Source organism: Coregonus lavaretus, assembly GCF_964263955.1.
Source record: "Coregonus lavaretus genome assembly, chromosome: 23".
NCBI classification, from domain to species: domain Eukaryota; kingdom Metazoa; phylum Chordata; class Actinopteri; order Salmoniformes; family Salmonidae; genus Coregonus; species Coregonus lavaretus.
The window spans coordinates 43,169,828-43,197,328 of record NC_140010.1 but is presented as its reverse complement, the minus strand read 5'-3'; the positions used below and the strand labels follow the sequence as shown (position 1 = coordinate 43,197,328).

The window sequence follows — 27,501 nt, the reverse complement described above, 5'->3', positions numbered from 1 at the left end:
ATATTTAAACAACAAACAAACACCAGCGAGCATATCCTAACTGGGATTGCAAAAAATGTTTTATTACAAGCAATAATATCCACAACTTTTTATATATCGTATTCATTTCAAATCCAAAAGCAAAATAAATATTCTGAATAGCGTGTTAAAGCGAGTCATCGACAATGAAAGTAGCACTAGAAAAATACATCTACGTATATAGACAAAATGGTGGTTTAAGATGTTGTTAACAAAATGTCCTGGGTCGTATTCAGTAGAAACCAAACGGAAGAAAACAACTACCTGAAGTTGTCCAATAAGAAACTCATTTTCTTTGCAAAATGTTTTGCTACAGTGTGCACTAGTGAATACGACCCTGTTGTCTTAGCAATGCTGTTATGGATAATTGCAGAGGCTGGTCTGAATACTGTTGATGTTTGCTAATGACACACTCATCCCACTCGCAGTTACCAGTGTGAGGCTTTCTTCTCTGCTCTGCCCAGAGTGGCATATAGCTGTGTGTGTGTGTGTGTGAGAGAGAGTCTACAATTTTGAGAAATACTTTCTGTATGTACACACAGAGATTGGATAGGTATTTCAATTACTTTTGAGTATGTTGTAATTTGTATTCGAAAGGACTGAAGATGTAATTTGTAAAAATATACTTCAGAGAATGGTATTTTGTATTTTCAAAACACAAATACTTTTATACCGTTTAAAAAAATAGAGGTTCACAATTTTGTGGCCCCATATCAGAAGTCTTATGCCACTATCGTGTACAGCAATGAGAGTTGTTGGTGGAGGAGCTTGCAAAAAAAGTTAATGCACAAAGATACAGTACACTTCCAGAGTGAGGATAATGCAGTGAATTAGATTTTTATTGCCACACTATCACTACACTCACTCTCATTCGGCAAGTTACTTTCTTTCAAACACCTTTGTGCATCCACCTACACCTCTGATGATGTAAGGCTCAGAGTAATATATGGTATCTCATTTCTGACACCAATGCAGCGGCCACAAAGCTCTGAAGACTAACACTATGAACTGTGCCAACTGTCTGGGCAATAGATACTGTTCATAGCGTGTTAGCCAACGTTCACAGGCTGTTTTATAACTCATTTAAGGAGGCTACTTGTAAATGTATTTTCTGTATTTTGAAAATACAAAATACATGTATTTTAATCAAATACATTTGTTGGCACCAGTATTTTGTAGTTCATTACAATACATTGGTCTTTAGGGTATTTTATATTTTGTAACAGATACATTTGAATGTATCTTTGCCCATCTCTGTGTACGTACATGGTTTAATGCATGTGTTCATTTCTGTCTATGGGTGTGTGCTTATGTATATGTGGGTGTATCATTTGTTTTACTGTCTTCACACTCCCAGGAGTATCCCGGAAAACAAAGTATCCTGGAGGACTGTGAGTGCTGAGCCTGTTCCGTTGTCGACGAAAATGGACACATACTCCCCCGCCTGCAAGCCAGAACATAAAGGGTTAAAGACCATCAGTCACTCAGCACTCTACGCTCAATCCTTTCACCAAGAGCAGTGTTTATTTTCATCTATCACTCTGACTGCCAGTATCATTCCTGGCAAACAAGGTAATTGCACATAATTGTCAAAGTATATGTCTTTATCTGGAGATGAGAGTGTTGATAGGAGTGTGTGCAGATATCAGATTGTTGTGAATGGGTGGCCATATACACGTGTAACTCTATACTGTGTTTGTGTGTGCGCGTGCGTGAATGTGTAATAATACCCTGTGTCTGAGAGAGTATATTACCTGTAGGTAAAGGGTTCCTGTCAGTAAGATGCTGAAGACTCCTCCTGAACTACCCACCCCTGTCACCGACTCCAGAGACCTGGAACATTCAGAGGCATAGCTCAGGAAAAACAGGCGGGAACAACTGGCAATGATTGAATACAACTTGTGTGTGCCGTGTGTGTGTGTTTGTGTGTGTGTACTAGTACTCACACATTGCTCTGGCATAGGGACTCAATGCAGATGGAAGCCTTCACACTATCCTTCATCCTGGCTTGTGACCTCTCATTGGGCTCTAAGAACACACACACACACACACACACCATTTACTTCACATGCACAGAGGCACACACATTGCAGTGGTGGTGCGGGGTGGTTTCCCTTTGGGTGGACTTTCTGAGGAAAGACCCCACCCCTGTTCCTCAGAACTGGCCGGGCCTTATCTTCTCAACATCTGACACTGATTGGCCAGGGCAGTGCCTAGGCCACTTCTGATTGGTGTAAGCCAATGACACACCCAAAAAGTTCAAACCGTTTTTTTTTGCATGGCTGGCTGCAACCTTCACTTCTCCACTTGGCCTCTTGCAGGCAAAAAAGAAGGTAATATATATATTTCTAGGTCACGAGGGAAAAGCTACTTAGAGGAAAATATATACTGTATAATGCTATAGAGTTATTGTAATGTTGACTTTGTATTTGATCTATTGTGGAGATGTTATTCTACAAACCATTATTTTGTATAGTCTCCCATTGTTTTCCTTATTTCTCCTCTCTCCGTCTATCCATCCCCCTCTCTATCGTTCCCTAGCCTCTCCCCAGCTCCTATCTTCCTAATTTCCTTGTCTAACCACTTATCTTCCTCTCATTACATCTCTATTTTCTATCTATCTGTCCTCCTCCCTCTTGAACCTCTTCCTCTCCCTCCCTCTTTTTGTGGTATGGGCATCAATTCAGCCCAAATGTACTGCAAACCCCCTTACCCCCATAATTTAACACTTTGGTATGGGATGGTGTGGAAGTCTCACCTATGAGAAGGCTGGCGGTGAGTTGGTAGAACCCGGAGACGGGAGCCATGTAGCGGCCACTGCTAGAGTTGAAGCCCTGGCCCCTCTGGAGGCTCTGCTCCGTGTCCGAGGGCTGGAGGGGTCACACAGGGAGACAAAGGTCAATGGTCAAGTGATACTGCCTTTTCTAGAATATAAGCCATTTAAGCCTAGTCATATTTGGCAATTTTTTTCCATGCTTTTGGAGGGATAGATGGTGTTCCAATATCTGCCGATGTAATAATACTGTTTGTGTATGTGCACGTGCATGAGTTTATTGGAGCGTGTGTCTACTCACACAGCTGAAGGCCTGGGGCTCCAGTGAGTTGTATCTGTAACCACATGCATGTGTGTTTGTGAGTGTGTGCCTGCGTTGGCATATGTATGCGTGTTTGAGGGTCTGTGGATATATATGTGTGTGTGTGTGTGTGTGTATGAGCGATTCACTCACACTGCTGAATGGCTGCAGCTCCAGCAGACTGCGGCGGGGCACGGTGAGGGGGTGATGCAGGCGGCAGTGGAAGGCGGTGGCCACACGGGGAGGTCGCTCACAGAGCAGACAGGGACCGCCCGCCATCTCTGAGAGAGAGTGAGAGGGAGATAGTTCCTGTGATCAATACCTATTTCTTTCATTTTAAGAGAGACGGAGACTGTTCAAATACACTGACAATGCATCCTTTCCTTCTTTCCTTCCTTGAAGGTTTTCACCTATCCAGTCTTTGATCTGCCATGACTGGGTAGGTGAAAGCCATGAATAGTCTCTGTGTAAGTCTCAAATGGCACCGTATTCCCCTCAATTCATTAGTGTACTACTTTTGACCAGGGCCCATAGGGCTTTGTTCGAAAGTAGTGTGCACTATATAGGGAATACGGTGCCATTTGAGACTTACACAGAGACTATTCATGGCTTTCACCTACCCAGTCATGGCAGATCAAAGACTGGATAGGTGAAAACCTTCAAGGAAGGAAAGAAGGAAAGGATGCATTGTCAGTGTATTTGAACAGTCCAGGCTTTGATAGATTTAGATTATGTTGGTATGAGTTTTCTGTAATGGCAAGAGGAGGGGAGATAAGTGAGATTCAAGTGGATTGAGGGAGTGAGTGTCAGAATAATTAAAAAGGTTCTGAAGTGAAAGACAGGGAATTGTTTTTGTATTGTTTATATTCTTAAAGAATATATGTTTGAGCAGTGGTGTGTGATTGGTGCTGTCTTACATGACTTGAATTAAGAATCTGAGAGTGCCATGTGCATGGCTAAATATGAATATATTTGAGATTGTTCTGTGTGTATGTGTGCAAATCAGTGGCGTACTGCACTTTCAGGCGGCCCCTCTCGCAAGAGCCCCACCCCATGGGGCAAAGAGAAGAATGTGCAGTTTTATAGCTAATCTCATGCTATTCTACATATTTTTCCATCAGGCTGAGAGAAAATGTTGCTGTTTTAAAGCAAATTTCCTGCAATTCTACACATTTTGCCACGGGGCATAGAGAAAAATTTGCAGTTATATGGCTAATCTCTTGTAGTGCTGAGCGATTTGTGCTTTTTGAGGTTGGTTCAGTTTTGGTATATACAGTTGAAGACGGAAGTTTGCATACACCTTAGCCAAATACATTTAAACTAAGTTTTTCACAATTCCTGACATTTAATCCTAGTAAAAATTCCATGTCTTAGGTCAGTTAGGATCACCACTTTATTTTAAGAATGTGAAATGTCAGAATAATAGTAGAGAGAATTATTTATTTAAGCTTTTATTTATTTCATCACATTCCCAGTGGGTCAGAAGTTTACATACACTCAATTAGTATTTGGCAGCATTGCCTTTAAATTGTTTAACTTGGGTCAAACGTTTCGGGTAGCCTTCCACAAGCTTCCCACAATAAGTTGGGTGAATTTTGGCCCATTCCTCCTGACAGAGCTGGTGTAACTGAGTCAGGTTTGTAGGCCTCCTTGCTCGCACACGCTTTTTCAGTTCTGCCCACACATTTTCTATGGTGAGGTCAGGGCTTTGTGATGGCCACTCCAATACCTTGACTTTGTTGTCCTTAAGCCATTTTGGCACAACTTTGGAAGTATGCTTGGGGTCATTGTCCATTTGGAAGACCCATTTGCGACCAAGCTTTAACTTCCTGGCTGATGTCTTGAGATGTTGCTTCAATATATCCACAAAATGTTCCTTCCTCATGATGCCATCTATTTTGTGAAGTGCACCAGTCCCTCCTGCAGCAAAGCACCCCCACAGCATGATGCTGCCACCCCCGTGCTTCATGGTTGGGATGGTGTTCTTCAGCTTGCAAGTCCTCCCTTTATCCTCCAAACATAACGATTGTCATTATGGCCAAACAGTTCTATTTTTGTTTCATCAGACCAGAGGACATTTCTCCAAAAAGTATGATCTTTGTCCCCATGTACAGTTGCAAACCGTAGTGTGGCTTTTTTATGGCGGTTTTGGAGCAGTGGCTTCTTCCTTGCTGAGTGGCCTTTCAGGTTATGTCAATATAGGACTTATTTTACTGGTGGATATAGATAATTTTGTACCTGTTTCCTCCAGCATCTTCACAAGGTCCTTTGCTATTGTTCTGGGATTGATTTGCACTTTTCGCACCAAAGTACGTTCATCTCTAGGAGACAGAACGCTTCTCCTTCCTGAGCGGTATGACGGCTGCGTGGTCCCATGGTGTTTATACTTGTGTACTATTGTTTGTACAGATGAACGTGGTACCTTCAGGCGTTTGGAAATTGCTTCCAAGGATGAACCAGACTTGTGGAGGTCTACAATTTATTTTCTGAGGTCTTGGCTGATTTCTTTTGATTTTCCCATGATGTCAAGCAAAGAGGCACTGAGTTTGAAGGTAGGCCTTGAAATACATCCACAGGTACACCTCCCCTGTAGCTCAGTTGGTAGAGCATGGCGCTTGCAACGCCAGGGTTGTGGGTTCGTTTCCCACTGGGGGGCCAGTATGAAAATGTATGCACTCACTAACTGTAAGTCGCTCTGGATAAGAGCGTCTGCTAAATGACTAAAATGTAGGTACAGGTACACCTCCAATTGACTCAAATTATGTCAATTAGCCTATCAGAAGCTTCTAAAGCCATAAAATCATTTTCTGGAATTTTCCAAGCTGTTTAAAGGCACAGTCAACTTAGTGTATGTAAACTTCTGACCTACTGGAATTTTGATACAGTGAATTATAAGTGAAATAATCTGTCTGTAAACAATTGTTGGAAAAATTACTTGTGTCATGCAGAAAGTAGATGTCCTAACCGACTTGCCAAAACTATTGTTTGTTAACAAGAAATGTGTGGAGTGGTTGAAAAACAAGTTTTAATGACTCCAATGACTCCAACCTAAGTGTATGTAAACTTCCGACTTCAACTGTATATATATTGTTTAATACATAATTTTCGATTTAAATAAAACCTTCTTTTTTTTTTACATTAAATGCACTATGCATTATGTGGGTTAAATGCTGTAACACAGAATAAAACAATTAATACAAGTCCCATGATGGTAGTGACTGCCCATGACTGCTTATCACTTATTAACCATCAGTTATTCATATTACTTTACTTTAATACAAATATTTAAGTTCTTGTGTATATTACATTTGTTTTATTTGATGACTTTATTATTTAATTCCAAGTCATCATCTCATGCTGCCTATGCTGTCTGACAAAATCACTATTTTAGTAGTTCTTCAAAGTAAATAAGGCATAATTTTATGACTGCTAAATACCAACTTTCAATCACTTAGATACCTCAAAGAAACTGATCCCACATTCCCTTACGTAGCAGGCGTAAAAGAAACAGACAAGTAGCCGCACAATGGATTATGGCCATTGTAGTTAATTATCACGTTTTGTGCACTAAACTATGTAGAACATTGGCCTGTTGGTAACTACAACTCCATACTACATCGCACAGTACAGGTATGATCTGATTTATCTCTTGAGAAACTGCAGTGAAATGTGTACATTGAACGAAATGGAATTCAAATGATTGAACCATCAATGTCTGTCAATTAGCTGTTTAAAAACGGAAAAATAACTGACATTTCAGTTAATTGCTCAGCACACTCTCTTGCTATTCTACACTTTTTGCCATGAGGCTGAGAGAAAAATTTGCATTTTTAAAGCTAATGTCCTGCTATTCTACACATTTTGCAATGAGGCTGAGATAAAATGTTGCAGTTTTAAAGCACATATCCTGTAATTATAAATATTTTTTGCCATGGCTTATGACTTGTTCATATGCTATGTGGGGAGGGGGGGAGGGGGGGGGTTGGCCTCCTCCAGAAGGTCTGTGGGGGGGTGTGGTACACCAGTGGTGTAAATATATGTCTGTTTGAATATCAGCAGTGTGTGTGTGTGTATAAGTGTTAAAAAGCATGTTTTAGTTTGTGTGCTAGTGTGTGTAACATGTCTGCGAGAGTGTGTGTGCGGCGCCACCCTTCTCGGCTGTGTGAATAGAAGTCTTTATGTTTTAGAGGTGCTGTCAGAACAGCCTGCAGTTCCCAGAGAGCACAAACAGACCCGTGTCTACTCACATGGCAGCCTGCCAACTCTCATTCCACACACGGACAGTTATTACAAACACACGGACATGCACAAACACCTCACACACACGTACTCACGCACGAGCGCACACAAAAAAGTAACAAAGACACACTAGCGAGCCTGGAGGAATCTGAGGAATTCTACGGCCCAGCCAAGTCACATCCACGTTCCGGAAAATTACCTCTATTAAGGGATCAGACCAGCCCACAATCAGACAAGCAGCCTCCCCAACATTGTATTTTGTATATGGCCTACATTCACACACATTGTATAGAAAGACCAATTGTAACCAATACAGAAAATGTAGTGGCAGTGCATTGTTATGTAGGCTATATGTACTGAGTTATGCTGTGTTTGTTATGTGAATATACTGTGCGCACCGCAGAGTATGTATTCCATATATTGTTTGCAGCAATCGTAGTATCTTACGGTTAGGGCAATTTTTTTCCATATCAGATGACAGTTTTCAAGCTCTGGCTGCTTTTGATTATCAAGATATAAGTCATAATTCAATAATCATGCTGCAAAATATAAACAATCGTGATCTCTGATTCAAACAACTAGCTCTGTGGGTTCTGCTTTAGTGTCGGGTGTGGTTTTGCTTCAATATCAAATTGATACCTTTTTATGGATTTCATGGTCGAGTCACTCCATTGTTATGAACGTTCTCAGCGGCCACTGATTCCCAACTTTGGAGTCCACTAGTTTTAAAGGGCTAATGATGATTTTGTAGTTGCTTCAAAATAAGATGTAATTGCTAAATAAGGCAAATAATTAGTAGGCACCCCTTTGTCATCATTCTGATGTCCTCAGATCAGTGGCGGTCGGTGCCATTTAAGATTAGGGAGGACTGTCTTTTTAAAAAATTAGCATGACCTTATTTCTATTACAAAATATTGGATGACTGTCATTCATATTCCATTCACCCAGTTCAAATACTTTAATTTGCCCTATGCCCATCATGAGGTTGCTACAACATAGCCTATAAAAAAAGCCACAAAATATGGGAACTAGGCCTTTATTACTCCTGTATTAGTGGAGAAAAATACTCCTCAGTCAATGTACCCAGAGGAGGACGCATAATAGCTGTCCTCTGGCTACACCAGGGTGCTACCCTAGACGGTGCTGTTTGTATTTGGATTTATTATGGATCACCATTAGCTGCTGCAAAATTAAGGCAGTTATACCATTTTAAAAACATTACAATACATTCACGTATTTCACAACACTATGTGTGCCCTCAGGCCTCTACTCCACCACTACCACATACAATACAACATCCATGTGTACGTGTGTGTATAGTGCGTATGTTATCGTGTGTGTGTATGCATGTGTCTGTGCCTATGTTTGTGTTGCTTCACAGTCCCCGCTGTTCCATAAGGTGTATTTTCATCTGTTTTTTAAACCTAATTTTACTGCTTGCATCAGTTACTTGATGTGGAATAGACTTCCATGTAGTCATGGCTCTATGTAGGGGTGGCAGATAGCTTAGTGGTTAAGAGCGTTGTGCCAGTAACCGAAAGGTCGCAGGTTCTAATCCCTGAGCCGACTAGGTGAAAAGTCTGTCGATGTGCCCTAATTGCTCCTGTAAGTCGCTCTGGATAAGAGCGTCTGCTAAATGACAGTCTGTTCTGGACTTGGGGACTGTGAAGACACCTCTTGGGGTATGCATGTGTGTCAGTAGTTCAAACATACAGCTCGGTGCATTCAACATGTCAATACCTCTCCACAAATACAAGTAGTGATGAAGTCAATCTCTCTTCCACTTTGAGCCAGGAGAGATTGACATTCATATTATTCATTGTAGCTCTCTGTGTACTTTTAAGGGCCAGCCGTGCTGCCCTGTTCTGAGCCAATTGCAATTTTTCTAAGTCCCTCTTTGTGGCACCTGACCACACGACTGAACAGTAGTCCAGGTGCGACAAAACTAGGGCCTGTAGGACCTACCTTGTTGATAGTGTTGTTAAAAAGGCAGAGCAGCACTTTATTATGGACAGACTTCTCCCCATCTTAGCTACTGTTGTATCAATATGTTTTGACCATGACAGTTTACAATCCAGGGTGACTCCAAGCAGTTTAGTCACCTCAACTTGCTCAATTTTCACATTATTTATTACACAATTTAGTTGAGGTGTAGGGTTTAGCGAATTATTTGTCCCAAATACAATGCTTTTAGTTTTAGAAATATTTAGGACTAACTTATTCCTTGCCACCCACTCTGAAACTAACTGCAGCTCTTTGTTAAGTGTTGCAGTCATTTCAGTCGCTGTAGTAGCTGACATGTATAGTGTTGAGTCATCCACATATATAGACACACTGGCAATTTGTTTACTGTAAAATAGCATTGTATCTGGTCAAACACAATATTTTCCAAAAGTTTACTAAGGGTTGGTTAACAGGCTGATTGGTCGGCTATTTGAGACATTCTTAGGTAGTGGAATTACTTTTGCTTCCCTCCAGGCCTGGGGGCACACTCTTTCTAGTAGGCTTAAAATATGGCAAATAGGAGTGGCAATATCATCCGCTATTATCCTCAGTAATTTTCCATCCAAGTTGTCAGACCCCGGTGGCTTCTTCCACATTCACTTTACGGAATTCAAAATTACAATGATTGTCTTTCATAATTTGGCCAGATATACTTGGATATGTAGTGTCAGCGTTTGTTGCTGGCATGTCTTGCATAAATTTGCTAATCTTGACAATGAAAAAATAATTAAAGTAGTAGGCAATATCAGTCAGTTTTGTGATGAATGAGCCATCTGATTCAATGAATGATGGAACTGAGTTTGCCTTTTTTCCCAAAATTTAATTTAAGGTGCTCCAAAGTTTTTACTATCATTCTTTATGGCATTTATCTTGGTTTCATAGTGTAGTTTCTTCTGCTTTTTATACAGTTTAGTCACATGATTTCTCAATTTGCAATGCGTTTGGGGATTTAACCGTTTTTACAGTCATTTTCTTAATGGATGCATGCTTATTAGTAACTGGAATAAGCAATTTCATAAATGTGTAAAGTGCAGCGTCTGTTTGCTCCTCATTACACACCACAGACCAACAAATATTATTTACATCAAAAACATAGGAATCACTACATAACTTATTGTATGACCTCTTATACACTATATTAGGCCCAGCCTTTGGAACTTTGGTTTTCCTAGATATGGCTACTGTATTGTGATCACTACATCCGATGGATCTGGATACTGCTTTCAAGCTAATTTCTGCAGAATTAGTAAAGATGTGATCAATACATGTTGATGATTTAATTCCTGTGCTGTTTGTAGCTACCCTGGTAGGTTGACTGATAACCTGAACCAGGTTGCAGGCACTGTTTACAGTATGATTCTTTTTCTTGAGTGGGCAGCTTGATGAAAGCCAGTCAATATTTAAATCACCCAGAAAATATACCTCTCTGTTGATATCACATACATTATCAAGCATTTCACAAATGTTATCCAGATACTGACTGTTAGCACTTGGTGGTCTATAGCAGCTTCCCACAAGAATGGGCTTTAGGTGAGGCAGATGAACCTGTAGCCATATTACTTAAACAGTATTGAACATGAGATCCTCTCTAAGCTTTACAGGAATGTGGTTCTGAATATAAACAGCAACACCTCCACCATTGGCATTTCTGTCTTTTCTGTAAATGTTATAACCTTGTATTGCTACCACTCTATCATCAAACATATTATCTAAGTGAGTTTCATCTGTTACTAGCAAATTGTTAATTTCATGAACCTTGTTTCTTAAGCTACATATGTTAACATGGGCTATTTTGAGCACTTTTCTGGGATGCTAGATTGTTTTCATTGCTTTACTGGGAAGCTTAGCAGAAGTAGATATGCTCATGTTATTTATGTTAGTGCAGGGTGAGCTGCACACAGTGGACTTCCTACTAGGGCACACCGCCTCAGTGCTAACAGCATAAATTTGGTTCATAGGCACATGATTGCTGCATACAATAGCTGTAGGATCAGCAAAGGCATTCAGGGCAGTTAGATGGACATCAATTAAGTTACTTACATTGTGTCTACCAATGCCCCTGGTATAATGTACATTTGCTGAAGCATTATGACAACTCAGCGTCACAATGGTAGGGATTAACTGAGCTGGGCTTGGGTCATTGATAAGTCATTGTCTCAATGCAGCCTTATAATGCTGTGAAAGGATCCAGGAACCCAAATGATTTGGGTGGATCCCATCCTCCTTATAAAATGTGTTATGTTTCCAAAAGGTATCGAAATTGTCAACAAAAGTTACACCCATTGAGCTGCAATAATCACGTAGCCAGTTGTGAAGAGCAGGAATCCTGCTAAAGCATTCAATGCCATGATTCAGAGAGGGCACAGGGCCAGATATGATGGGTATTTTATTAGTGTCTAGCAGAGCGTCAATCAGCTCTTTAAAATCCAGTTTCAACTATTCAGAGCTGCTCTTCATTATGTCATTAAAACCCACATGGACTACGATATAATCGATTTCCATGTCCTGACGTAGTACATTCGGGAGCAGTTTAGTAATATAATTTACTCGAGCTCCGGGATAGGACATTGTTTTTGCACCTGGAATGGTCACATTTCTTATCATGGTGCTGCCCAAAATCACGGCCGGCGAGAAGGATGAGGAAATCCACACACTCTTACGCTTCACAGGATTCGGAGAACCCTTTATGGATGGGCGAGAGGCAGGATCATTTCAGCCCGTCGCTCCCGGCGCCTAGTGCAGGCCTCCGACAGATGGAGAAGCCCCGCTCGATCCAGAGCAGGGACGGAAGTTTGCCGACGTCGACTTAGAAATCGTAGGAGTAGGCACTGCGGCCGCAGACACAGGCACCCCCAGCGACGAAGTTGCAGGAAGATCAGGCTCCAGGACAGCAAAACTATTTGTTGTTTGTAGCCGCTCCGGGCCTCTCGTTGGGAGTGTAGAGTGCTTTGCGGGAGGCCGCTGTCTTCGGCTTCCACGGCTTGTGACATGCGACCATCGTTGAGTGCCATGCTCCTCTTGCTGTGCTCCTTCGACTCCGCTATCAGATGGGGGAGGAGAGGCAGGCTCCCCTGGCGAACGAACACCAGGCAACACCGGCCAGTCGGATAACGACAAACGACAAGGCGGAGATGCATCCAACAAGTGCGAACGACGTCCAGCCACCGGCGTAGAAAAGGTAAACATTCCACTCTGCGTTTCCCCAGTTTATTACGTAGGCTGGTGACCTGCGTGATCAAGGAAGCCACCTCAAGCCTATAATCCTCGGCAAGCAAACAATTGCCACATTGGAACTCTGAGTGATCCAGTTTGTCCCGAAACAAAGCATAGTAGATACAGCTACTACAGTGCTGGAACCGTTCATTTATTTCTCCAGACAAAGAGGGCTCCATTGCAAAACTCATCTGGGACGAACTTCGTTAGCTTGATGGCTAGCAGCTTAGCAGATCTGTCAAGCAGGCTTCAACCTGTCTGTTAAGCGGGATTCTCGGACAAGAAATAGCGGTCCTAGCTGTTAAAAGCTAACCGCGTCGCGGAATCCATGCAAAAACAAGTTCAGTATTTATATTTAACTCATATTTTAGTAAAAAATAACAAACCGAGTGTTTTCAGCATACAGTATTCAGCTGCGCTGTTGAGGCTACTGTAGACCTTTATTGCAAAACAATGTGTTTTAATCAGTTATTTGGTGACGTGAATATATTTAGTATAGCTTTATCTAAAAAGGATACCTTATACATTTTTTTTTTTTACTAATTAGGTTGTTCCTCCCCTTCCTCCTCTGAGGAGCCTCCACTGCATCAGCAATATGCCTAAAGTATATCTATGTCGCCATTATCTAGCAACTATCGTCATAAAAACCTAGCAATGCTAACATGCTCTTCACTCAATCTTAACTATGCAATGTTATACTACTTCTAAAGTAGAACTAGTGACATCATAATGACGACAAAGGGTTTGCCTACTTTAGAAATTTAATCTTATTTCCAGGCCGCACTTTACTATAAGAGAATGCACTGCGTAGAGCTGCCTGCCACTATGGAGTCATAGAAGCTCAGAGCCTCCTGTATCTCAGTTGGTAGAGCATGGTGCTTGCAATGCCAGGGTTGTGGGTTCGATTCCCACGGGGGGCCAGTATGAAAAATGTATGCACTCACTAGCTGTAAGTCGCTCTGGATAAGAGCATCTGCTAAATGACTAAAATGTAGAATAGAACTTGTGTAACGGAGTTAGGAACGTACTGTAAGCTCACGCAACAGCTAGCTTGAAATGTCGCCGATGGAGCAATCCAACAGGTACATTTTGAGTGGCTTGACCCGTTGGAACATTGTCAAGGAGGGTGGTCATGTGTGTTGCGAAGCAGAGGATCACTGGTTCGAGCCCAGTCTGGGGAAATCGGACAGTGGAGGAAGCTAAACTGTTTGTAGCACACTGTCCCCCGTTACAGTGGTGTCTGTGACCAGGATCGGCTCAACGGCCGGGGTAGTTCGCTGTGTAGCAAGTTTAGAAGGGGTGAGCGTAATGGGGTTAAGAACGTACCGTAAACTCATTTTACAGCTAGCTTGAAATGTCACCGATGTTGGATCTTAATTTCACCCCTTTCATCGCAGGCGAGTCCTGCAGCAGGAGGATTTGAATATCTGAAGAAATATTTAGGGGGTTGTTGGCATAGGGGTGCTGAAGGTGCTGCAGCACCCCCTGAAAAATATAGTTTTTTTTAGATAAATTGTTTATTACAGTGAGGGAAAAAAGTATTTGATCCCTCCGCAAAACATGACTTAGTACTTGGTGGCAAAACCCTTGTTGGCAATCACAGAGGTCAGACGTTTCTTGTAGTTGGCCACCAGGTTTGCACACATCTCTGGAGGGATTTTGTCTCACTCCTCTTTGCAGATCTTCTCCAAGTCATTAAGACCTTGCGGGCGATGCAGGATTTCAGTCCTTCACGGCATAGTATGTTACCAATTGTTTTCTTGGTGACTATGGTCCCAGGTGCCTTGAGATCATTGACAAGATCCTCCCGTGTAGTTCTGGGCTGATTCCTCACCGTTCTCATGATCATTGCAACTCCACGAGGTGAGATCTTGCATGGAGCCCCAGGTCAAGGGAGATTGACAGATCTTTTGTGTTTCTTCCATTTGCGAATAATCGCACCAACTGTTGTCACCTTCTCACCAAGCTGCTTGGCGATGGTCTTGTAGCCCATTCCAGCCTTGTGTAGGTCTACAATCTTGTCCCTGACATCCTTGGAGAGCTCTTTGGTCTTGGCCATGGTGGAGAGTTTGGAATCTGATTGATTGATTGCTTCTGTGGACAGATGTCTTTTACTCTACCCACATGTACATATTACTTCAACTACCTCAACTAGCCAGTGCCCCCGCACATTGACTCTGCACCGGTACCCCCCTGTATATATAGCCTCCCTACTGTTATTTTATTTTACTTCTGCTCTTTTTTTCTCAACACTTTTTTGTTTTATTCTACTTTTTTTATTTAAAATAAATGCACTGTTGGTTAAGGGCTGTAAGTAAGCATTTCACTGTAATGTCTGCACCTGTTGTATTCGGCGCATGTGGCCAATAAAATTTGATTTGATTTTATACAGGTAACAAACTGAGATTAGGAGCACTCCCTTTAAGAGTGTGCTCCTAATCTCAGCTCGTTACCTGTATAAAAGACACCTGGGAGCCAGAAATCTTTCTGTATGAGAGGGGGTCAAATACTTATTTCCCTCATTCAAATGCAAATCAATTTATAACATTTTTGACATGCGTTTTTCTGGATTTTGTTGTTGTTATTCTGTCTCTCACTGTTCAAATAAACCTACCATTAAAATTATAGACTGATCATTTCTTTGTCAGTGGGCAAACGTACAAAATCAGCAGGGGATCAAATACTTTTTTCCCTCACTGTATATGTTGAAGGTAAACAATAGGCAGAATAAATTATTTGTTTCCTCAGTGCCTGTGTGGTCCATCGGTTACAGCCAGAGTCAGCATGGGTTTGAACCTGGCCCACTGCCCTTTGCCTCGTGGATGAACGTCTATTTTTGATGTATTCATTCCACGTGGTTACAGGGTTGAAACTATTAGGTTAACAGTTTAGGCATTAATTCAGAGTGGTTAAGGTTAGGGGCTCTATTCAATCTGTAAAGCTGAAGTGTTACAGATTCCGCAATAGAAATGTAAAGGTAATTTCCGATTGAGCCGACATATGCAGCATTTACCGTGAATGCAGTCTCCGCTAAAGCGGGAACATTGCCTTTAAATTTAAATCACAAGGTAAAGCTGAACTTCCGCAATGTGGATTGAATAGAGCACTAGGACCATGTTTTGGGGAAGGATTAAAACAAAATAATTAAAAACGACGCGCCTATGTGTCATCAGTATTCATAGTATTCTTAATGCTTGTTAGAGTATTGTTAACTGCCGTAGCGCAGTGGTCTAAGCAGCAAGCTCTGGCTCAGAGCCTCATGATATCGTGACCAGCCTGAGCCTACATTAGGCCCAAAATTGAATTGCATTTATTTAAAAAATTTCAATAAGTAAAAAGAATAGTCTGATAAAAAAAAAAGTGTCTCAGCGCAACAAAATCGTTTTACCTTAGTCCTGCTTGCAACCAAAGTCTTTCAAGATATGTTTGTCCTCTGGTTTGTATTGTAATCAGAACAACTTAGACCTTTTTGAACAGACTAATGGCGATTTATCTATTTGACAAGCATTCCGTACAATAGAAACAAAGTATTTAATCGTTTACCACAGCAAACCTACTGTGGAAATGTACCCGACACGTTGTATAAATGGAAACTAATGTTGGTGTGGCCTATTGTTATTATTTGATTTGTTCCCTATTTATGTTGTCCAAAAGTGTCTGGTATGGTAATTTATTATCAAGATCAGGATAGAATATTCCTGGACTGTCCATATTTGAAATGTGTAAATATATCAAGCCAATCGTGGGATTGAGTTCTTTGTGCCAGAAGGGCGTGGGCCAGAATCGACACGATAGGCCTATATGTGCGTGCTGAAGGTAGCGGCCCCTAAACGCTAGACCACCCCAGGCCACGATTGAACAAAATTTGGACCTTAGGATACACTTGACACTATGTCGTAGCCTAGTGGAGACCAATGACTGGTTGACATCCAGGTCTGTCCCTTAATTTCAGAGTCTGCCATTGGTCTGTTCTTGTGTACCTCTCAGTCGTAGCTGGAACTCCTGCATCAGCTCTTCCTGCTGAGGTAACAGCGGGGCGGGGGGGCCGGGTGGCCCTTGGGGGCCTGGTGGTCCGGGGGGCCCTGGTAGCCCATGCTACAGACAGAGACAAAAAAAAAATGAAACCAGTCCTCGATGATCAGTCCTCAAAGAGTTCATACAAACGGGAATATCTAAAGGCGTCTACACCTAAAACTGATTGGTTACAGTTATTCTCGATGGATCAGGATAAAAGGGAAGCAAGGGATTCTAAGACTATAAACTTGCTTCATCAAATCCAGATTAAATGCGGTATACCTAGACACTCTTTTTTATTAAAATCATTGCCCATCATTTTGACTAAACTTGGTCAAATTGGCACCCTTTAAACCTGTTACAATTAAACAATCTATCACTCCCACCATCTAACACGAGAGAGCAGAGATGCCTTACTTCTTCCTGAGTGAGGGCCCTAAACTCACAATGCTCAGACCACACCTATTGCATGTGTATTTGAATTTCAACTAAGGTGAAATGTAAGGAGATCTACCTTGACTTGCAATGGATGAAATGAACAGTAAAGACACAGTGTATCTACTCTAGACCCATTTGCTCACCAGCATTCAGTTGTCTTCATTGAGAGTTTATGTCCAAATCCTTGATATTGTGCATGCTGCAAACAAGTAACAGTTGTAATACATATGTAGTAATATGTACCTACAGTGATTACATTGTACACACCTTAACTACCATGTAAATACATTTTTGGTAAGTTAGTGCAGCCTCTATTTCAATAGCTATGTCATTATATAAACTAACCTGTATCCATCTATTTATTGCTACACGCATGTACTGTATATTTATTTACCTGTTAGCAATACACCTGCTGCTAACTGTAAATCCAGGGGAACCCACACATAGCCTAGGTGAATATGCTGCTCAGTATTTATTCAACTGTGTTGAATATATCTGGTCACGTAAGACACTAGGGGCTCTATTCAATCCGCATTGCTGAAGTTCAGCTTTACAGCATGATTCAAATTTTAAGGTAATGTTCCCGCTTTAGCGGAGACTGTATTCACGGTAAACGCTGCATATGTCGGCTCAATCAGAAATTACCTTTATATTTTAAACACTTCAGCTTTACAGATTGAATAGCGCCCTAAATTTGCTTACCTGGTATGTCTTTTGATGTGTTAGCCTAACGCTTGCTTACATTAGCTTCTTTGAACCCATTTCACCTGCTTTCGCTTATGTTACCATCGTGCCCACTTAGCAGCATACATATTTAAACGTATATAGTTTAAACCTACAGTGCCTTCAGAAAGTATTCACACCCCTTGACTTTTTCCACATTTTGTTGTGTTACAGCCTGAAATTAAAATGGAGATTATGTGTCACTGGCCTACACACAATACCCCATATTGGAAAAATGTTTTTAGAAATTCTTACAAATTAATAAAAAATAAAAGGCTGAGATGTCAAGTCAATAAGTGTTCATCCCCTTTGTTATGGCAAGCCTAAATAAAAAATTTTGCTTAACAAGTCACATAATAAGTAGCATGGACTTTCTCTGTGTACAATAATATTGTTTAACATGGTTTTTGAATGACTACCTCATCTCTGTACCCCATATACAATTAACTGTAAGGTCCCTCAGTCGAGCAGTACATTTCAAACATAGATTCAACCACAAAGACCAGGGAGGTTTTCCAATGCCTCACAAAGAAGGTTACCTATTGGTAGATGGAAAAACAAAAACAAAACAAAAACAGACATTGAATATCCATTTGAGCAGGGTGAAGTTATAAATTACGCTTTGGATGGTGTATCAATCATATCAAATCAAATTTTATTGGCCACATGCGCCGAATACAACAGGTGCAGACATTACAGTGAAATGCTTACTTACAGCCCTTAACCAACAGTGCATTTATTTTTAAATAAAAAAGTAAAATAAAACAACAACAACAAAAAAGTGTTGAGAAAAAAAGAGCAGAAGTAAAATAAAATAACAGTAGGGAGGCTATATATACAGGGGGGTACCGGTGCAGAGTCAATATGTGGGGGCACCGGCTAGTTGAGGTAGTTGAAGTAATATGTACATGTGGTTAGAGTTAAAGTGACTATGCATAAATAATTAACAGAGTAGCAGCAGCGTAAAAAGATGGGGTGGGGGGTGGGGGTGGTGGGGCAGTGCAAATAGTCCGGGTAGCCATGATTAGCTGTTCAGGAGTCTTATTGCTTGGGGGTAGAAGCTGTTGAGAAGTCTTTTGGACCTAGACTTGGCACTCCGGTACCGCTTGCCGTGCGGTAGCAGAGAGAACAGTCTATGACTAGGGTGGCTGGAGTCTTTGACAACATTGAGGGCCTTCTTCTGACACCGCCTGGTATAGAGGTCCTGGATGGCAGGAAGCTTGGCCCCAGTGATGTACTGGGCCGTACGCACTACCCTCTGTAGTGCCTTGCGGTCGGAGGCCGAGCAGTTGCCATACCAGGCGGTGATGCAACCAGTCAGGATGCTCTCGATGGTGCAGCTGTATAATTTTTTGAGGATCTCAGGACCCATGCCAAATCTTTTCAGTCTCCTGAGGGGGAATAGGCTTTGTCGTGCCCTCTTCACGACTGTCTTGGTGTGTTTGGACCATGATAGTTCGTTGGTGATGTGGACACCAAGGAACTTGAAGCTCTCAACCTGTTCCCCTACAGCCCCGTCGATGAGAATGAGGGCGTCACTACAAACCCCAGTCACTACAAAGATACGTGTCCTTCCTAACTCAGTTGCTGGAGAGGAGGGAAACCGCTCAGGGATTTCACTGTGAGGCCAATGGTGACTTTAAAACAGTTACAGAGTTTAATGGCGGTGATACGAGAAAACTGAGGATGGATCAACAACATTGTAATTACTCCACAACACTAACCTAAATGACAGAGTGAAAAGAAGGAAGCCTGTACAGAATAAAAATATAATATAAGGCATTAAAGTAAAACTACAGAAAATGTGGCAAAGAAATTAACTTTATATCATGAATACAAAGCTTAATGTTTGGGGCAAATCCAAAACAACACATCTCTGAGTACCGCGGGGGCTGCAGGAAACAGCGGGGCTGGCCCAAGGGTGGAGCGTTCCGTTACTTTCCCTCTCTGAGCCGGTTCCGGTCATGGGCCTGGATGGCCGGCCGTTGGGGTCGGGCTTCATCACCCGGCGCACTGTCCCCGTGCCAATGCACCTGCAGTGTTCCAGGTGTTAGTCAATGACATGCTCCAGAACCTCCTCGACTACAGCGTCTTCGTGTATTTGGATGACATCCTAATATTTTCAAAGGACATGAGTGAACACCAGCAGCACGTTCGGCAGGTCCTCCAACTCCTTCTCCGTCACCAGCTGTACGTCAAGGCGGAGAACTGCGTGTTCCATAGAGAGACAGTCTCCTTCTTGGGGTTCATTGTCACCCAGGGGGACCTACGGATGGACCCAGCCAAGGTCAGCGCGGTACTGGATTGGCCCCAGCCCATCCCTCAAGCAACTACAAAGGTTTTTAGGGTTCACTAATTTTTATAGGCGATTTATTCGCAATTTTAGCTCCCTAGCCACGCCCCTGACAGCCCTCACCCAGACGAGCGTGCGCCCCTTCGCCTGGACCCCGGAAGCGTGGAACGCATTTGCTGCGCTTAAGTTGCGCTTTACATCGGCCCTGGTCCTAGGGCATCCTGATCCGTCCCTACCGTTCATTGTGGAGGTGGATGCTTCAGACGTTGCGGTGGGAGCAATCCTGTCCCAGCGGTTCCTCCGGACGGTAAGACTCACCCCTACCTGTTTTTCTCCCGTCGGCTGTCCTCGGCGGAGCGGAATTATGACGTGCGGAACCGTGAGCTGCTAGCGGTCAAGCTCGCCCTGGGGGAGTGAAGGCATTGGCTAGAGGGGGCCGCCCATCCATTCGTCGTATGGACTGACCATAAGAATTTAGCCTACGTTCAGGGGGCCAAGAGGCTCAACTCACGCCAGGCCAGGTGGGCGTTGTTCTTCACCAGATTCCGGTTCACGATCTCATACCCGTGGACCTGGTGGAGAGAGATGACCCCATTGTCCCCAATGGAATCGATAGGCTGGTCAGAGCAGCGCTACGGCGGGAGCCCGATCCGGGCGGAGGCCCATTGGGGAGGATGTACGTACCCAAGGCTGCGCGCTCGCGACTGCTTCAGTGGGCGCACGCGTCCGACCTCACCAGCCATCCGGGGGCTGCCAGGACGTTGGAGTTCCTGCGTAGGAGGTTCTGGTTGCCATCAGCTGAGGGGGGTACGTGCGCTTTCGTGGCGGCTTGCCCGGTGTGCGTGCACACGAAGAGCTCACCTCAGCCCGCGGCAGGGCTGCTCCGACCCCTGCCTATCCCCAAGCACCCCTGGTCCCACATCTAGCTGGATATCATTTCCGCCTTACCCCCCTCTGATGGATACACAGTCATCCTGGTCGTTGTGGAATGGTTTTCGAAGGCTGCCCACTTCATACCCCTTCTCAAACTCCCGTCGGCCTGCGAGACGGCTAAGTTGGTGGTGCAGCACGTTTTCCGGGTCCACGGCCTTCCCCAAGATGTGGCGTCAGATCGGGGTTCTCAGTTCGCCTCCAGGTTCTAGAAGGTGTTCCCCACCTGCCTCGGCGCCTCCGTCAGCTTGTCTTCTGGCTTCCATCCCCAGTCGAACGGGCAGACAGAGCGCGTCAACCAGCAACCCAGCTACGTGGAGTCAGCAACTGGCATGGGCGGAGTACGCCCACAACAGCCTTCTCTGCTCGTCCACCGGCCTGTCCCCCTTCCAGTGCCAATACGGGTACCAACCCCCCTTATTCCCAGAGCAAGAGGAGGAGGCGGCGGCCCGTCGGTCCAGGCCCACATCAGTCGCTGTCGCCGCACCTGGAGGCAGTTACGGGCAGCGCTTAAGCGGGCCTCGTCAGGTCTCAACATCAGACCAACCGCAGGCATCGCCCAGACCCAGTTTTTCGCCCAGGACAGAGGGTGTGGCTCTCCACGGGGGATAGTCCCCTCTGTGTGGAATCCGGAAGCATGTGCAAATATTGTACAATCCAGGTGTGCAAAGCTCTTAGCGACTTACCCAGAAAGACTGACAGCTGTAATCGCTGCCAAAGGTGATTCTAACATGTATTGACTCAGGGTGTGAATATTTACGTAAATGAGATATTTCTGTATTTCATTTTCAATAAATTTGCTAACATTTCTATAAACATGTTTTCACTTTGTCATTATGGGGTATTGTGTGTAGATAGATAGGTGAAAATGTGGAATAAGTCAAGGGGTATGAATACTTTCTGAAGGCACTGTAAATATACTGAACAAAAATATAAACACAATATGTAAAGTGTTGGTCCCATGTTTCAGGAACTGAAATAAAAGATCCCAGAAATGTTCCATACGCCCAAAAACCTTATTTATCTCAAATTTTGTGCACAAATTTGTTTACATCCCTGTTAGTGAGCATTTCTTCTTTGCTACGATAATCCATCCACCTGACAGGTGTGGCATATCAAGAAGCTGATTAAACAGCATGATCATTACACAGGCCACTCTAAAATGTGCACTTTTGTCACACAACACCTGCAACAGATGTCTCAAGTTTTGAGGGAGCGTGCAATTGGAATGCTGACTGCAGGAATGTCAACCAGAGCTGTTGCCAGATAATTTTATGTTAATTTCTCTACCATAAGCCACCTCCAACGTCATTTTAGAGAATTTGGCAGTATGTTCAAACGGCCTCACAACCACAAACCACGTGTAATCACGCCAGCCCAGGACCTCCATGTCCGGCTTCTTCACGTGCGAGATCGTCTGAGGCCAGCCACCCGGACAGCTGATGAAACTGAGGAGTATTTGTCTGTAATAAAGCCTTTTTGTGGGGGAAAACTCATTCTGATTGGCTGGGCAAGGCCCACCCATGGCTGCGCCCCTGCCCAGTCATGTGAAATCCATAGTTTAGGGCCTAATTTATTTACAGTGAGGGAAAAAAGTATTTGATCCCCTGCTGATTTTGTACGTTTGCCCACTGACAAAGAAATGATCAGTCTATAATTTTAATGGTTGGTTTATTTGAACAGTGAGAGACAGAATAACAACAAATAAATCCAGAAAAACGCATGTCCAAAATAATTTTTGACCCCCTCTCAATCAGAAAGATTTCTGGCTCCCAAGGTATCTTTTATACAGGTAACGAGCTGAGATTAGGAGCACACTCTTAAAGGGAGTGCTCCTAATCTCAGCTTGTTACCTGTATAAAACACACCTGTCCACAGAAGCAATCAATCAATCAATCAATCAGATTCCAAACTCTCCACCATGGCCAAGACCAAAGAGCTCTCCAAGGATGTCAGGGACATGATTGTAGACCTACACAAGGCTGGAATGGGCTACAAGAGCATCGCCAAGCAGCTTGGTGAGAAGGTGACAACAGTTGATGCGATTATTCGCAAATGGAAGAAATACAAAAGAACTGTCAATCTCCCTTGGCCTGGGGCTCCATGTAAGATCTCACCTCGTGGAGTTGCAATGATCATGAGAACAGTGAGGAATCAGCCCAGAACTACACGGGAGGATCTTGTCAATGATCTCAAGGCAGCTGGGACCATAGTCACCAAGAAAACAATTGGTAACACACTACGCCGTGAAGGACTGAAATCTTGCAGCGCCCGCAAGGTCCCCCTGCTCAAGAAAGCACATATACAGGCCCGTCTGAAGTTTGCCAATTAACATCTGAATGATTCAGAGGAGAACTGGGTGAAAGTGTTGTGGTCAGATGAGACCAAAATGGAGCTCTTTGGCATCAACTCAACTCGCCGTGTTTGGAGGAGGAGGAATGCTGCCTATGACCCCAAGAACACCATCCCCACTGTCAAACATGGAGGTGGAAACATTATGCTTTGGGGGTGTTTTTCTGCTAAGGAGACAGGACAACTTCACCGCATCAAAGGGTACGATGGACGGGGCCATGTACCGTCAAATCTTGGGTGAGAACCTCCTTCCCTCAGCCAGGGCATTGAAAATGGGTCGTGGATGGGTATTCCAGCATGACAATGACCCAAAACACACGGCCAAGGCAACAAAGGAGTGGCTGAAGAAGAAGCACATTAAGGTCCTGGAGTGGCCTGGCCAGTCTCCAGACCTTAATCCCATAGAAAATCTGTGGAGGGAGCTGAAGGTTCGAGTTGCCAAACGTCAGCCTCGAAACCTTAATGACTTGGAGAAGATCTGCAAAGAGGAGTGGGACAAAATCCCTCCTGAGATGTGTGCAAACCTGGTGGCCAACTACAAGAAACATCTGACCTCTGTGATTGCCAACAAGGGTTTTGCCACCAAGTACTAGGTCATGTTTTGCAGAGGGGTCAAATACTTATTTCCCTCATTAAAATGCAAATCAATTTCTAACATTTTTTACATGTGTTTTTCAGGATTTTTTGTTGTTATTCTGTCTCTCACTGTTCAAATAAACCTACCATTAAAATTATAGACTGATCATGTCTTTGTCAGTTGGCAAATGTACAAAATCAGCAGGGGATCAAATACTTTTTTCCCTCACTGTATTTCAATTGACTGATTTCCTTATATGAACTGTAACTCAGTAAAATCTTTGCATGTTGCACTCATATTTTTGTTCAGAACTTATATAAGCCAGAATCTGAATGTACCTGTGTTAGCTAGCTTGTATCCGTGTTAGCTAGGCTTGTATTAGCCTACTGTGTAGATCTGTATGGGTTTCCATTTCTATATCTACTCACCTTAGATGCCCTCTTTGGGGGCTTGGTCTTCTTGTTCTCTCCTTTGTTGGAGTTGTGTCTGAAGACAAGCCAGGAGTTACGAGGACTGACGATGGCCACATCTGAGGAGACAGTCTCCTGCAATTACAATGAGTTACCATTACCATTACCATGAATGTTTAAATATATCCCCTTGAACCATGCACACTGTAACCACTTGGTCCTCACACTGAACAGTAATGTCACAATATTTACCACAGCAATTATATCTGACTCACTAACTTATACCAATCATAACAGTCATTCATCATGTCAGGCACATACTGCCATTTTGGAAAAAAACTATGTGTTTAATTGTTAATGTGTGATTATGTGTGTACGTGAGAGACGTATTGGTAATGGTGTGCGTTAAGATAGAGACGTACCGGGCTCTCCGTACTGCCAGTGTTATTCTCTCCCTGGTTTTCCTGACTCTTCTCACTCTGTGCAGCACAAAAAGTCACCAGCAGCACCATTAGGAGGGGCAGCAGCAGGAGCCCTCGTACTCTGCTTAAGGTGCCCCTGCCCTGGGCCGTCCGGGGCAGCATGGTGGGGAGGGGCTGGAGGGCTGGTGGTGCTCCTTCCAGGGACACAGCTCTTCAGCTCGCCTGTCTTAGGCACCCATCCTACGGATATGATAGATCCTCAATACAGTTGCTCTGCTTTGCTGCTGTTTGATGGTGGTAGGATTGTAGTCAAAGTGTAGGACAATCACCGGCCTCCAGCTCTGTGGTAATTCTTTTATGGGGTTAAGTTGGCTGTATAGTTCCTCAGGTTTGTTTTCCAAGAGTTCCTGCTCCTGTGGAGGCCCCGTGATGCCACTATGTTGCGTTTTGTCTGTCTATGTAACTCTGTGCGTAGTAATATCAACCCATATGACGCTCTAATGTCTCTCCATGCCTCTTTATCTTCTTTGTGTCTCTCCGTTTCTGTTGATACAAACGTTTTGATTTCAGCGTGTTGAATACTTACTGCATATGTCGCACGCAAACGTGTTTGAGAAATTCGGTGTGTGCAGTATTGCCACTGTGTGAGACATAAATACTATGTGTGTGGCACAGGCAGGGTTTCTGTCTTTGAATCTGTGTGTGGTATTGGCACAGTGGGTGGTATTAATTCTCTTTCTTTTGCCTTCCTCTGTCTAGCCACTCTTTTTCCCTTACTCGTTCACTATCCTGTACTCTCTCTCTTCTCTTGCTCCCTCTCACTGTCTGTCTTTCTCCTCCTCTCCTCGCTACAGCAGTTGTTCCTTTGGTTGTCGGTTGAATTAGGGTGTCCTATTCCCAGATAGATTTCCAACTTGTCTTGACTTCAATCCATATTCCTTGGGCTCAGCACGCTGCTCCAGTGTAATGGCTGTGTTTGGACGGGTTCTGTTTGTAGATCTTTCTCTCTCCCAAGCGCTTTTTTTTTATCTTCCTCTTGTTGTTCAAGACTCCTCCTCCTCCCTCCCTCCTTCTTAGTGGGCTCCTCGTTCACTCTCACTCTCTATCAGCCTCTTGATCTTGAGCTGTCACTCTTTCCAACTGCAGCCCTGTTCCTCTTGTCTGCCCTGCGTCCTTCTGTCTCTCTCTTTATCCCACTCCCTCCTCCCAGTGTTCTTTCCCAGTCTCTGTTCTTTGTCTGTGGTCTCTTTCATTCCCTCCCTCTCGTAATCATTTTCCCTTCTCTGCTGCAAGTTCTCTTGCACTGACTTACATGGCTTCCCATATGTCATTATTTTTTGCTGGGTCCTAGTGCCAACAAGGTAGCCATTGCTCCTTGACCCTGACCCAAGGATGTTAAATTGAATTTATTACATCCTTAAGAGTCAGACAAATTATATTTCTATTATGGTGAACTTGGAGTTGTCAAAGTGAGAGAGTTCAGCCAAGTCCACTTTATTCGTCTTATTCACAAATTTGTTTTCGAGTTAAAAATAAATCAACATTTACAGACAACATTGACATAAATAACACGGTCACACATACCAATAGAGCCATTGATAACACAAGCTATCAAATCTGGCACAACGAAATGGAGGGTCATTGCAAAAGAGAGAAAGGGGGAGAGTGAGGGAGACAGACAGAAGAAGAGGGAGAGACACACAGCAGAGATAAGAGAGGGGAGTGGTCTAACATTGGTTCAATGTTGCCAAGATGATGACATTTGTCAGGAAAGTTGGTGCATGAGAGAGAGCACTCTCCAGATGATGAAATGTTATTTTGAAGTTGAGTGTAGCGTTTCAGTGGAATTGTATCTCCCAATGAGCCTATCTCCGGGGGGGGGGGGGGGGTTGAAATTGCGGGGGAGATGACTGTTTCTGGTTTTTCGCTACTGCAGTAATGGCAGCTGCTGTACACTACTGGCACAGATAGAACAAGGAACTAATTATACAAATCTTTTCAACGGTGCATCAAAAGTAATTCAAAAGTAATTCTGCTGTAAAAAATGTACATCAGTCTGTCTTCTAAACTAAGCCAGAGCTGTTTTTACATACATTTTTATATCGCCTACACTTCATGCTAGCTAGCTAGGCTAGAGTTTGCAAAGCTAACTAGCTAAATATTATAGCAAAACAAGCTTAGATTGCTGCCAAAGCGCTTGCTAAAACTATGTATATAACGTATATACAATCAAATAAATATATGTTATATCAAAATATTAACAGTAAACATAATCCCGGTGGGCTCGGGCCTATTCTGTTTGAGACTCGGGGGACTCGGCATCGACTCGGACTCGGGGAGGGCTTCATGCGGGCCGAGCTCTTCCTGAGTCCGGCAGAATCATATTACTCTGGGTTCCTGCTAATGGCACTCGGGCCATGTCCACTTCAGCATATATCCGGCCCGATAATTTTTTGGAATATACTGGTGGCCACATTAATTATAGCACGACTTGGGAGACTGATGATACATGACAGACAGCACATCTCAGTGTCATATATAGCCTATTTTCCTATGGTATCTGTAAACGCCAATACATCCTGACAAAATACACCATATGAGTGGACTAATGCAACTTTCTGGACCTCGTAAACTGTAGAGAATAGACCCATAACTGATCCAAATGGTTGTATAATCAGAGCTTTATTTTGGCATGAAACATGCATTCGAAAGGATGTTTGAGTGGTTATTCAAATTAGCCTACATCACTGCAGTTTACAGCCTAGACAATAATTGTGTACTAACAATAATACAT

At 43.3% G+C, this 27,501-nt stretch overlaps 1 protein-coding gene across 1 annotated transcript; it reads right to left on the bottom strand.

Annotated features, from left to right (window-relative positions):
* Nucleotides 1-30: 30 nt before the first annotated feature.
* LOC311150599 (erythroferrone) lies at nt 31-25,992 on the bottom strand. Its single transcript, XM_084188083.1, has 8 exons — nt 24,708-25,992; nt 24,304-24,420; nt 16,529-16,643; nt 3,246-3,373; nt 2,777-2,888; nt 1,965-2,046; nt 1,773-1,851; nt 31-1,462 (listed from the first exon to the last, which is right to left on the bottom strand). The coding sequence occupies exons 1-8, from the start codon at nt 24,867-24,869 to the stop codon at nt 1,364-1,366; spliced, it is 894 nt and encodes a 297-aa protein (XP_084044209.1). The 5' UTR covers nt 24,870-25,992; the 3' UTR covers nt 31-1,363.
* Between the last annotated feature and the right edge of the window lie 1,509 nt (nt 25,993-27,501).

Bases quoted from the DNA above. Each gene is read 5' to 3' on its own strand.
- LOC311150599 (XM_084188083.1), bottom strand. From the start codon at position 24,869: ATGCTGCCCCGGACGGCCCAGGGCAGGGGCACCTTAAGCAGAGTACGA. The intron at 24,421-24,707 runs GTACGTCTCTAT...TTGTAATTGCAG, and splicing joins CTGGCAGTACGGAGAGCCCG to GAGACTGTCTCCTCAGATGT. The intron at 1,463-1,772 runs GTAATATACTCT...TCTGGCTTGCAG, and splicing joins CAGGAACCCTTTACCTACAG to GCGGGGGAGTATGTGTCCAT.